Source organism: Topomyia yanbarensis, chromosome 3 (genome assembly GCF_030247195.1).
Source record: "Topomyia yanbarensis strain Yona2022 chromosome 3, ASM3024719v1, whole genome shotgun sequence".
In the NCBI taxonomy this organism is placed as follows: Eukaryota; Metazoa; Arthropoda; class Insecta; order Diptera; family Culicidae; genus Topomyia; species Topomyia yanbarensis.
In genome coordinates this window covers 60,883,022-60,896,809 of record NC_080672.1, presented here as the reverse complement: position 1 = coordinate 60,896,809, position 13,788 = coordinate 60,883,022, and the positions used below count along the sequence as shown (strand labels likewise).

General features: G+C 37.4%; 1 protein-coding gene across 4 annotated transcripts in view; it reads left to right on the top strand.

The window, feature by feature from the left end:
• The window catches only part of LOC131688646 (beta-1-syntrophin), an 856,448-nt gene that overhangs the window by 664,614 nt on the left and 178,046 nt on the right, over positions 1 to 13,788 (top strand). For all 4 annotated transcript variants that reach the window (XM_058973060.1, XM_058973057.1, XM_058973058.1 and 1 more), the window contains one exon: positions 9,589 to 9,801. In XM_058973060.1, the coding sequence (XP_058829043.1) occupies positions 9,589 to 9,801 (213 nt within the window). The remainder of the gene's footprint in view (positions 1 to 9,588; positions 9,802 to 13,788) is intronic.

Here is a 13,788-nt window from a genome sequence, read left to right as displayed (position 1 = left end):
TAACATAAATTTATGTTTTTGTGAAAAATGACACAACATTTTTATCAGTGCATATTTTTTCGTGAAAAAGTGTGCATTCCCTGTAACTCGTTCTCAGATAGTATTGCTATAGGAAATAGGGTAATCAAGCAAAAAAATGAAAATAACGCATATAGAAACGTCTCGGCCCTTTTAAAAAATTGCGCTTGAGTCAAAACAGTCTTCCTGGCCGAGGAAAATGTCAAGTCATCCATGCCTATGAAATCTGTAAAATTTCGTCGAAAAATACGATGGTCGGTAACGATGTTGGAGATTTTCGGAAGAATCTTCGTGGAATTCCTTTTTTCTATTATTATAAATAGTGGTAGGTAGGGTGGCTCTAATTTTTTTAAAATCGCAAAATTTACTTTTTAAATGGCTCGAGATAGAGTTTCGCTGTTTTCCAGAAAATAAAATTTTCAAAAACTTTGTCGAAAATACTGGAACTCTATGTCGTGTACTTTTCATTTTACAAAAAGTTTACCAAAAATAGGGTGTTTCATAAAAAATGGTTTTTTTTTATATAACTTTTATAGTTTCGATTTTTCATTAAGATAACTTTAGAATTAGATTCGGATATTTTGAAGGAGAATAATTTGTCTGAAAATACCGAACCTCTAGCTTCTCTCGTTAGAAAGTAATCTATACGTTTCACTAAAATAAACTATTTTTTGGGTAAACATTACAAGATAAAACATCAAAACATCGTATGTGCCTTTTTTAGAACGCTCTATATTACTAAGTATGCTATTTCATATGAAAGCTACGGTACTTAATGTAAAGTGCCCCAATCGAAGATAAGAATGAATAAAGTTTACTAGTTGGTGTTTTAAAGCAGCACCCAAAAATAATCTTAAAGTTGTCTAAATGGTACTTTAGTGTAAAATAAACACAACAAAAGTTAAAAAGTGCAAAATAAAACCGGTTTTTTAAAGGAACACCGTAAAGCTATCATTTGAATTTCTCGTGCAATGGAAAGTATAAAAGCTAGAGCTTGCATATCTTCAGCAAATTTATTTAAAATGTGCTGCTCTACAACTTCATTATATACAGTAAAGCTCTATCTCGAACCGTTAAAAACTTCAATTTTAAATATTGCTAAAATTAGAACCACCCTAGAATCTGTTTAAACAAAATGAAGGGCCTTGTAAGGTACAACACCTTCATTTTTATTTTAGTAAAAAGTTAAAATTCCTGCTAAATTCACGTTCTGGACCACTGTGCACTGTATCTCCAAAGTACGAACAAGAATCATAACAAAAACTAAAAATGTCCAGGGAACAACCACAGTAATCCAACCAAAAATACAACGTATCGCTATGTACATTTTTGCGTGAACTAGTCTTTTTTTTAAAAACACACATAGTTTCATGAATATGAGCTTTATTATCCACAAATTCAGGAACTTGGTCACGATTTTTGTAAATCGTTCGATTCGCGAAATCGTGATTTTTTGTTCATGAATTTATGAACGGATTTTGACGCTCCATCGAGAACGCGTAGTTTGTAGTACACACCATTTTTGACCAATTTTGATTGCGTCGTAATAGACAATCAAAAATACGTCAAGGTAAATTTCAAGTGACTCCCAGGTCAATAGTTTTATACGGCTGGCGGAAAGGGAAAGGCTCAAGATAAGTTGTAAGTAGAAAAAGTAGTTAAAGTTTTCGAAGGAAAATTTGATTTGGCAGGCGATTTGCACATGTGGGCTGGAAAATGGAAGTTTCCTCACAACTGGCACTGCCAATCAAAATCTTTATAACAAGGAATATTTGCGAAAGCGCTTGTTGTCCTTTCAAAGAGACACATGCGGACATTGGAAACCTAATCAAATGATTTTTTTTTTTTGTATTTTGTTCTAAACTTAAAAAAATATAGTTGGTCCATCTATATAACAACGATATCAGTGTGACCTGAATTTGAATTTTTGACCGATTTTTAGCGTTTGGCTTTTTAGGAACAGATCAAAAATCCTTGAGCGAAAAGGTGGTGTCTGCGAAAGATTCCCATTTCGAAGCAGATATTCAAAATTATTATCCATTCATTACTGTGCTGTAGCATAGGGTATTACCTTAGTCCCTAATGATGTTAGTTTCAAATCCAGCCAATATTGTTACAAGTCCCGCCATTTAAAGAGCGAACACGAAATTATTGCGACACCGAAAATGTCATGCCAATTTTCTTATAATGTTTAAAATCAAACCAAAATTATAGGGTAGTTTTATACATATATTTACTTCAAAAATCAAAAGAAAAGTTAATCGATGGAGCCTTGAGTGTAAAATTGAACGCATTTTCGATTGGTACCCTCCATCAAAGTCTTTACAGTGTCATCCGGTACCAGTTTCTCAGTTTTTTTTCCATTTTCTTAACATGTCCTTCTCGTCTTTGACTGTCTTCTTGCTCTTCCGAAGTTCCCTCTTCATCATTGCCCAGTGCTGCTCCACCGGGCGCAGCTCCGGACAGTTTGGCGGATTCATTTCCTTTGGAACAAAATGGACAGAATTGGCCTCATACCACTCCAGGACACTTTTAGAATAGTGGCATGATGCCAAATCTGGCCAAAATAGCGGAGCTTCGTCGTGCTGCTGCAAGAACGGCAAAATGCGCTTCTCGAGGCACTCAGATTTGTAGATCTCGCCCTTTACTGTGCCCTTTGTCACGAAAGGCTCACTCCTCAGTTCGCAAGAGCAGATGGCTTGTCAAATGAGATATTTGGAGGCGAACTTCGACATTTTCTTCTTCTTAAATTTGTCGTCAACATAGAACTTGCTCTTTCCGGTGAAAAATTCCAACCCCGGAATTTGCTTAAAATCGGCTTTTATATACGTTTCGTCGTCCATCACACAGCAGCCATATTTTGTCAGCATCTTCTCGTAGAGCTTCCGTGCCCGAGTTTTAGCCGTCGATTGTTGCCGCTCATCGCGGTTTGGGAAGTTCTGTACCTTTTATGTATGTAGTCCAGCTCTCTTCTTTGCATTCTGGACGTAGCTCTGCGACATGCCGATCTTTTTAGCCAAATCACGGCTTGAGACGTTGGGATTTGCTTTAATCATCCGCTTCACCTTTCCCTCCGTCTTTTTGTTCTCCGGTCCCGGTTTTCTTCCAGCTCCTTTGCTGTGGTCCAACGTCAACCGCTCCTGGAACCGCTTCAACACTCTGGAGACGGTTGAATGGTGAATGTTCAACATTTTTCCCAACTGCCGGTGCGACAGGTCAGGAAATTCCAGGTGTTTGGAAAGAATTTGTTCTATCGACTCGCGTTGGTTCACCTCCATTTTCGTTGAATCGAAAAACACGACTTCGATTTTGACAGCATGTAAACAATACACATCAATGAGAAAGTGTGCAAAATTTGGTTGATTTTTACCCAATGGTAAAAGATGGGTGGGTAATGTCGGAGACATAACCGGAGTGAAGTAGAATAAACTTTAGGATGTTAATGCGAATGCTACAATTTTGACTATATTCTGATAGGTTATATTAAAACCACATATTTCGTTATTTCTAATGAAAATACCGAAATATCGGAACACGTACATCGAAACCTAAAATATACCAACATATGTATTCTCATATGGTAACCCTGCAAAGAGCATTAAATGAGAGTGAATCAATTAATTTGGCAACAGTAGAGAATCGTATATAGATATACTTGTACTTTTATTTCGCTATTTCCATTAGAAATACCGAAATAACTTATTTTAATAAAACCTTCCAGAAATTAGTAAAAATTACAGCATTCGTATTAACAACTTAAAACGTATGCTACTTCCTTTCGGTAATGTCGTTGACATTACCTACCCATCTTTCTAATCTAAAACAGAACAATTGTTTTGAAAACCTAATAATTGCATAACCTAAGACGATTTAAAGCTACACTTTTGTGAAATCTCAACAGAAAACAAAATTACGTGTTAGTCCAACGAGCTTTCTGTCCCGTTGTTGTTGCGTTGTCATTAAAATTTTGAACATTTTTGAAAGCGTTATGATTGCGATTACAGGGGAAAATGTTGGTTGAATTATATTTAGTAAATTCTCCCAATTAATGTTCTATAGCTAAACTATGATCATATTTCCTTAGGAGGCGCGTTTACCCCATGTTTTCATAAATAATAATATGCTCGAACCTTAACCAAGCAGGTATCTTAGAGTGGAGTTTTCACAATAATGGAGCTATTCATTTATGTAGCCGCGATATTTGCAAACAAAATAAGTAAAAAGCACATTGCATCATTTAACCACACACAAAATAAGCCGGGCTTAATGTGGATACAATTAATCTGTTTTCCGGACCGTTATTTAACTTTCCGAAGAAACTCGTATCAAATCATGAACAGAAAATCATATCAGTATCCAATAAGCCAACACCATCTCTTTTACACAACGAAACAACCAGTACGCATTACGGCTTGCCGGAGGAAACAAACACACAGATAAATTCACCACGGTGCACAATGGAACGCGCGTCGGGGTGAATTTATCTGTACAAGCACCTGACGCCACATATAATTTAAAGAACAACAAAGCGCGGTTCTCGCACCAAACCACCCCATCGCCAATCCATTTATTCAGCTCTGAAAAAAATAAGTGTTGTGTGCAAGACACGACCACGATGACATTAAAAATGCAGCCAGTCTTATGAGCAAGCAATATTATCCGTGGCCAAATTAAAACCCGTTAATTCCATCGAATGCTTCAGAACTACACACTGGCATGCTATTCTTCACTAGAGATAATTGTTGAATTTTTAAATTAAAATCGATAACCTATAGTGTGATAAATTCAAGTTTTAAAAATTTTTGTTTCAAATCCATGAAATGGGAACATAAGTTAATGATGCTCACAAACAAAACCTTACATATATCTTTAAATACCTGCTATCAAATCAAATGTTTGCAAGCACGATAGAAAAATAACTGGTCATAAATCAAATTATTCGTAAACGAAGAAAGTATAACATATGTATCTTTATATATTTGGTGGTTTAATTAACATTAACTCTGAAATGTTTTATATTTGGGGTCCTAAAAAGAACGATTTTAAGGGAATCATTCAAATTAACTGTTTTGTATGTGGGGTCCTGAAAAGAACTATTTGTGGGAGCCATCTCTTCCAGCCGCACGTTACTTACATCAGATAAATATTTCGAAATGAAAAGAAGCAACCTTTCTCTTCAGCATCTAATATGAAATACTGATAACTTGAAACGTGACATCGGCTTTTATCACTTTCGCACTGATGATGGAAGGACTGCCTTCATGCAGAATAACGAAAAAATATTTGCGGATTCTTTTCACGGTGTATTTATTAGAACAACTTTATGCAAAAAAATTCAGCACCTCTGAAACTTCGGAATATGAAAGAATGGACTTTCCCCTTTCGTTTGAAACTAAGATCAAAATGATCCGTCGGGGGGTCCAGAGCAACTTTTTTTTAAGTCTTTTTCGTAATAATATTGCTTTTACTACTCGAACTAGTTCATATTTCTGTCCCTAGATGGTGCTTTGGACATTCGAATAACACTAAATGTGAGAATTTGATAGAAAATTTAATTGCCTACAAGTTTGTTGACAACTAAAAATTGATCTGAAATCACCCGGAAAAGTTGTTTAAGATTTTAACGAAGTTATATCTAAGATAGTTTCACACGAGGCCTAGTGGTTGGGAAATATATTTTCTCGCATTTATTTCACTACCAAATAAATAATTGGGTTTAGTGACATGAAAATATTTGACGGGATTCATTACAATTTCTTCGTTGACAATTCCTATTGACATTCTGAAAATTAGGATGTTTGACAGAGACAGAAAACTATTTGTGCTTTTGGTTCAAGTTTGTAATCTTTCCCGATAGGTTCGAAGGAACTACCATTCATCGGAAGGTATTGCTTGGTTACAAGGGTTTGCTTAAGTTTATGTTTTAGAAAGGACCATACGTCGCATAATTTAGGCTATGCTCGTTTAAGTCAGCTGTTATAATTCTGTTCAAGACGAAATGTTGGGACACACAATTTATAATTGAACGCAAACCACAGAAGTAACTGTCTAAATTAGTGGTTAGCGTGAAACGATTCATTCAATTTTTTTCCTCAAAGTATATTGTGGCAGTTAGATTTTACGGCCATTTCCTATCAATTATGCGAGAAATCGTTAATCAATTGATCCTAGATTATGCGAAACGTATTACTTTTGAAAACAAAATATGATTTGAGTACAAGAAAAACCTTATATATATAAACAAATCCACGAATAAAAAAATAATTATCTTGATCCAAAAACTCAAAGTTTTTTGCTCACTGTTTGTCACATTGAGCTAATTTTGAAAAAGATAATCAACGTTTTTAACCAAGCATTGCAATGAAATTCGCGAAATATTGCAATGGTGTTAACAGTTTCATTGTGTTTATTCAAATATAAAGGTTGACGTTCAGGACAAGTGAATTTCATACGAAGATGCTAACAAAGTAGGAGGTTCGTGCAAGAATAGTTATCAGTCATCCCCGAGAACAATCGAAGAAATGAAAAAGAAGGCATACATCATTGAAAAAGCTGTTTCTGTGGGAGGAATCACTCACCATCTTGGAAAAGAATATTAATAACATATTAGTTTGGTCAACACTTATCTAAGGCTTTTCATCCCAAAAATATTAATGGTGCCCTGTATCAGGGCGAATCTGGAATTATAATTTTCAGCTAAAAGATCAGACTTTCCAAGCTCTCAAATTCCGCTGAATTTTCAATTTGTTCAACTAAACACAGGTATTTGGCAAATGAAAAAAGTGCGTGTGAATTGACTTACAAACCACTGGGTTTCTATGAAACTAACTTAGAGACTTCGTTAAAATATTAAATAACTTTTCCGGATAATTTAAAATCGGTTTTTAGTTGTTAACAAAGTTGTAGACAATTAAAATATCTATCAGATTCGCAACTTTTAGTGTTGTTCGAATGTCTAAAGCACCATCTAGGGATAGAAATATGAACTAGTTCTATTGTAAAATCTATGTTTTCACGAAAAAAAACTTCAAAAAAAAAAGTTGCTCTAGACCCCCGACGGATAATTTTGATGTTGGTTTCAAATGAAAGGGGAAAGTCCATTCTTTCATATCCTGAAGTTTCAGAGATGCTGAATTTTTTTGCATAAAGTTGTCAAAAAAAGACAACGTGTTTTTGGTACGGCTTTCGCTAGCTGGCAGTGTTGCCACATCCTCCAATTTTCTGAAACATTGCAGAATTTTGGATTATGTTTCCGAAAAACTATTTTTAATAAATCACAGGTTTTCGCTAATTTCAATCTGGAAATGTACTTTAAGTAGCTGCACATTTTTGTATTGTTTCGGAAGGATAAATTTAAACAAATAGCAGATTGTTGCAAATTTCAGATTGTCAATATACGCGCAAGCAACAAATAACGAATATAAACTGCGCAATTGGATTATCGCTATCAATGATTGGAAATATTCCAATTTGTTCTTTATTGTTTGTTATTGTTATAGCCCTTAAAAGGGCTTTTAATTTATGGAACAATTAGTCAGCTTAAACTGAGGTTTGCCAACTCCTCCAGCCGCGCGCTATTTACATCGGATCACCCCCAGAGGTAGCAGTGATGAAATGCAGCACTCATTGCAGCGCATTGTCAACATGCATGATTGCTACTGCTGTTCTATACGGCCCGACGTTTGACGGGAGAATGAAGTCGATCGAGAAATGATATTCTTTAAATTGTCGATGATGACGTCATTCATAGAAGCGTAGTGTGCTGGGTGCTCAAATTTGTCGTACGAGACGCTATAGGCACGATGTACTTGTCTGACAAAAGAGCAACAACTGATTCAAACAGGCACGTGGCACATTTATTTATAACTTTTCGTGTTCATTTGAATTACTAACCTGCACCCTATTGAGGGGATAGATTGACTGATGTATGGGAGTTTTCACGTTTTTCAGATCTGTTTATTTTTGCTTGTTTTTCAATAGTGTGATATTGAAATACAAAAATTGTCACGTCATTTCATGATTAGAATCATCAGCGCCTGGCGGCAATCATGGTATCTATTACCTACCATCGAAGAATGTGCTGACATGAAACGCAGCAGCTGCTACGCTTACAACGTCAGAACACAAACTAACGAATTTTTCTTGTGTTCTCTTTTTATACCCGTCACAGTTCTTTCGATGAAAAAGAGGCAGTCCCAGCAACGCTTGCTTTTTGAGCGAATTGTACCAACCAATCATGGATCAGATAATTACTACTTTCATAAAATCCATTATTTCCGCTATTTTTAGTAATTGTACATACTACCGAATTGGATACAAAATTGTTGTACATATTTCCAATCAGATAGCGTAATAATCTTATTTTTTCATTCAGTACAAAGGCAGATATTCACGTTTAAAAAATCGGGTGAAATTCTGGCAGAAAATTTTGAAACGGGACCCCTATATTGAAACGTTAGAAGTATTCTACTTCAAAAAAGTTATGCCCTGTTGAATGTGTCGCAATAACTTCGTGTTCGCCCTTTATTCCCGGCCCCCAAAATCATAAATGCAAGTAACAAAAGGTAAATGACGAATTACCACGGTGGAAGTAACATAGATAGTATCTACCAAAAAACAATTAGTTTAACACAATAGAACCTTGCAAATTATTCCCAATCCCATCCCGCTGCTGCTCTATTCACCAAGGAAACCGTCCCGTTTCGACAATTTGCCTGTTACGGATTACTGCTGACGTGATGGCAAATCCTCAGTTACCCTTTCCTTTCCTGGGCATGTGCCATGATACGATGTGTGACTGCCGTGTGTTTTTGTTGGCACCAAACCGGAGAAGCCTGGTACACACTCGAAAGTAAAAAGTGGCGGACAGCACTTACTTAGAGTGATGTTCAGCTCGCGCCGAGGGAAACACACAGCTCAAGTTGGCTGTTATTTGAAAGTTTTTCCCTCCGCCTTGTTGAACAGGTTTGCTAAGATGGCAGTTTTAGTGAAAACGTTTTTCGCGCTATTCCGCAAACTGAGTGCGAGACCGGCTGGTTAAAGTGGGCTTAGGGTTGAAGCTTGGTGAGGTTCCCATGTGCTGTTGGCCTTTGTGTTTGTGAGCTGGAAATAATTAAGACCTTCGGCAGTAACTTTGGTGGGAATTTCACTAATGAGGAAATCTCTGCCGGATGTTTGAACGTTTCTGAGCTGTGGGATTTGCTAGGGATTTCGAAGAATTTTGCAACGTTTCAACTATACTAGATTAAAATGGAAAACTTATATGGAACATTTTCTGCTTCGTACTAGTTCATTTAAGCCGTTCGGAAAATTCATACCTGTGGAAGTGATTATCGAATATTAAACCGCAAATGTCGGTTGAAATGCAAACCGCATTTCTGCTAATTGCATGTTTGCTATTGAATCAAAAGCATTGAAGGTGCGGTTGTTACGCATTACGGAATGATGATAAACTCTTATATTAACAGTAACTGGCAAACACTTCACATTTCATTCAAATTAAAAATATACAAACTACCACGGAAACAATTAATTAAACCCTACGTTTTCCCCCTTTCTCTCCCATTCCAGTGAAATTCCTGCGTGAAGTGACACCGTACTTTCGGAAAGCGAGCATCATCTCCGAGGTGGGCTGGGAGCTCCAGCGTGCGTTTCTGTGTCCGCTTGGCCCGGGAGCATCCTCCCCACCGGCGGCTGCCCCACGAAGTCCACCGCGAGCCGACACCCGGTACATACCTCTGCAGTTGACCCATCTGGCGCGGAATCTCAAGTATCACGATGCGGGTGAGTTGTTTTCGCTTTTGCATATTTTTTTTCTTCCCGGGAAAGGTAATGTTTGCGCTGTATCCGTGCAACGTAGCGTGAAACCTGAAAACGGAAAATAAATCAATCTGGAAAGTTGGCTAATCAAAGTGTGTGACGAGCAGAGGGTAGGAACACCGAGTCAGCCAGCTTACGACGGTTTTCCTGGACCCACAATCGGTTCTGGTCGGTTGGAAGCAAAACTTTGTTTTTCCAGCGTTGAGATTGAACCACTAACCGGTAACTGAAACCGTGCTCGGTGCTTGCTCAGTCAATATTTACTTGCACTGCTTTCTCACTGTGGATCCGACTGAAAATAAATACACTCAGCCGATATTAATCATTGCCCGTTTCATCATTTTAATTTGGGAGGCATCCAATTCTGGTGAAGCCTAACAAGAGATCTTCGGTCACCGAGCCTTGCCCCAAATCCAATCAATCACGCTCAAGCTTAATCACGTCATCAAACGTTGCATTGTCATCATCATCATCATCGTAGTCGTCGTCGTCGTCGTCAGTGGAGCATCTTTCATCGAGACGGCCGATATTGTGCTCCTACAGGTTCATCATTTTTCCCGTTCGAAGTTCTAACCTCAAAATACAAGGCTTACCTACGGCGACCGACGACGGTTCTTACCAAATGCTCGTTTTATCAGGATGCTATCAACAGGAAGCAAATTTAATCAATCTCTTACAACTTTTGGATGCTGTCTCTCTCCCTCTTTCTTCTTCGTTGCCGATCAGGCATCAATTTGTTTTGTTTGGTGCAGCCGAGCGAGGCCGTGCTATGGATAGTTCATTTGCCATTTCAACAATGAATGTAGGCGGAGCGGAGGGGGTGATAGAACTGCGAACCTTGCCTAATGTTAATTTTGGTTCCCAGATAAATCTTTTAGGCTTCGTTGAAATAATTTGCGGGAATATATTGATCTCGCCAATGATCTTGGTTCGGTCAATTTGGAATCTTCTTCGAGGATTCTGGAAGTTTATTTTGGTTTTAAGAATGTTCTAATTCCGTTATTTTGAATTAGGTTACTGGTGATTTATGATTTCTTGTTGATTTATCTATCTTTTCTGTTGAGACTGTAGTGAGTGAAGAGTTTTTGGGAGCACTTGATCGGATACATACGTGTTTCTGTGAACCATTTCGAACTAGCTGGTTTAGTGTTTATAAATTCCCTAAAGTGCCCAAGGTTTAGGTACAAATCGTTTCGAGTCTTTTTGTATGATGATGGAAGTAAAGTTTAGGAGTTTAAGTGATTAATTACAATGAAATCATGATGCATGTGTGTTGTGAAAAAAAGCGAACCAGGCAGCAAGGGTGGGAGCATTATTCATTTTGAGTGTGTTGGTGAATGTGCGCTAAAAAGATGTGACGTCACAACCTGAAGAAATGATATCCCCATGTAAGGCTGCTTAATAGTGGCTTGTTTTCTCAATTAATGGGCAATAGAGGACTGCGATGGATTGAGATGCGTTCGTAGTTCGTGTCGATGTTGACTTCTTAATGTGGTGTGCGTGCAGGTGTATGATTGCTGGCCTTAGTTGAAACAGTGGATGACGTCAAGAAATTTTAGTTCATTACCGTAGGATGCGCGGTTGCTTTCTTTTTTTGCTTTTTCTTTCTTTGCTTCTCTTCACTTAATACGAAAAATGGTTGAATAGGTTTACTGAATCTCTTCCGTAAATAGGAGATAAGAAAATAGAAAACTAAAAAAATGGTAAGTTCCCTATGAACATTTTCTAACTCATGCATATATGTACATCAAATCAATACAGTAGGTAAGCTACATTCATTTTGCACTGTATTTCCTATGAAATGTTGTTGAATGAGCTCCTCATAATCAACCTGCCCTACTAACACTAATATCTATGAGAGTAGTATGGGCTCCCTGCACTTTCGCTAGTAGATATTGAACTAACGTTCCTTCCCTTCCTCGGCGATTGTAAGGACTGTGATTATTGTCCACTATGAAGTAAAAGCATTAATCCCAAATGTTTTGTTTCTTCCGACACGGTATGGTGGATATCTTGTTAAATATTAGCTGATCATTGTACAGCCACCTACGATTTGTGCAATCGTATATCGTCGCTGTTGTACTATCTTATGACAAACACCATTTTGGGGTAAACTGAGTTAGATATGCCACATCACTTGTCTAACAAATCTCTACAAAGTGGCGTTTTCAGAATTTAGACATTCTGCTAGATTACTGAAATATACCGAAAAGCGTCCTGCGATTTTTTTTTAAATTTTTGCTTCTAATGACCGTGTCTGGGGATTGGCTCAAGTTCTCTTGATGTATAAGATGTTTTTATGTGTAAAACTATCTGAGGAACACAATGGCATAATCATTTTCAAAACAAAAACAAACGAATTGTGAAAAAATGCAATTTAAGTTTTAAACTGGAAATATAGCATATTTGGCAACACTGTAACCAAAAATAACTATTGTTGCTATATTCCCTGACTCATTTGCTTTAAAATGCATGTAACCGTTAATCTATAGACCAAATGAAACCAAAGATATAAATAAAAGTTAATAATTGATAATTTTTTTTTCTATGGAAAATTTTCCATGCCCGATTATGACACGCCTTACAACACCTATGACACGTGCGAGTGCGACTTTTGTTTACATTTGTAGTAAAAACTCGCAACATATTCAACGGATCTTCGTAATATTTGAGAGATTAATACAGAATAGATAGAAGCATCAATTGTCTTCTTTGAATTGTTTATACCATTTATAAGTTTCAAGATATTCATTATACGATCCTTGAAGGAGAGGTCTAAGCGCTCTTATGCAGAAATACTGAAAAAAGCTACTCCTGAACCCACGGTAGTAGAAAACAGATACGCTATACTATTGCCGAAAGAGTCTGAATCTGACGAAGCGTCCGAAGGAACATCATTTGTTTTACCTAGAGGATCCAGGAAAAGAAAACAATCCTCTTTTCCCAAACAGCCAAGCCTTAAAATTTCTCCTCCAACAAATAAATTGCGGCCAAAGCTAAAGAATTCCGATGCAATACCGAAGCCAGTCCCTCCCGGTTTTGGTAATGTACAATCCAAACAGAACACCATTACTGGAAATAATAAAACTTCAACTTCCTCCGAGCCTCAACCGGGGATAGGTTTATTGAAATTTTCTGAAATTGTTGATTGGATTTTCAAAGCATTCAATATTTCTGAACCACTAAAAAGTATACTTTCAGCGTTCCTCCTAACAATTAGAACATTTTTAGAGCAGCTGATTGCTCAATGGCCCATCATTGCAGCGATTGTATCTTTCGATGGATAATTCACCTTCTCCAGTGAAAGATTCCATCACTGTTTTACAGTGGAATAGCAGAAGTATCATACCTAAAATTGACACCTTAAAAATTTTGCTGCATAATTTGAAATGCGATGCTTTTGCTTTATGTGAAACATGGCTTACCTCAAACATTAATTTCAACTTGAATGATTTCAACATTATTCGCCTATACCGAGACACCCCGTATGGAGGAGTGCTTCTAGGAATTAAAAAGTGCTATTCTTTCTATAGAATTAACATACCCTTGTTCGCGGGCATTGAGGCTGTAGCTGTCCAAACGAACATTAAAGGCAATGACATGTCTATCGCTTCTATATATATATACCTCCCAAAGCTCAAATTGGACAACGTCAGATTTTTGAGGTAGTGGAATCCATGGCTGCTCCGCGGCTGATACTGGGAGACTTCAACTCGCACGGAGTATTGTGGGGCTCCCTCTTCAATGATAATCGATCCTCTTTGATATACAATGTTTGTGACGAGCTCAATATGAGAGTTTTAAATACAGGCGAAGCAACACGCATTCCCAGACCACCCGCACGACCAAGTGCATTAGATCTATCTCTATGCTCGACATCACTTCGGTTAGATTGCACGTGGAAGGTTGTACCTGATCCTCACGGTAGCAATCATTTGCCAGTCGTTATTT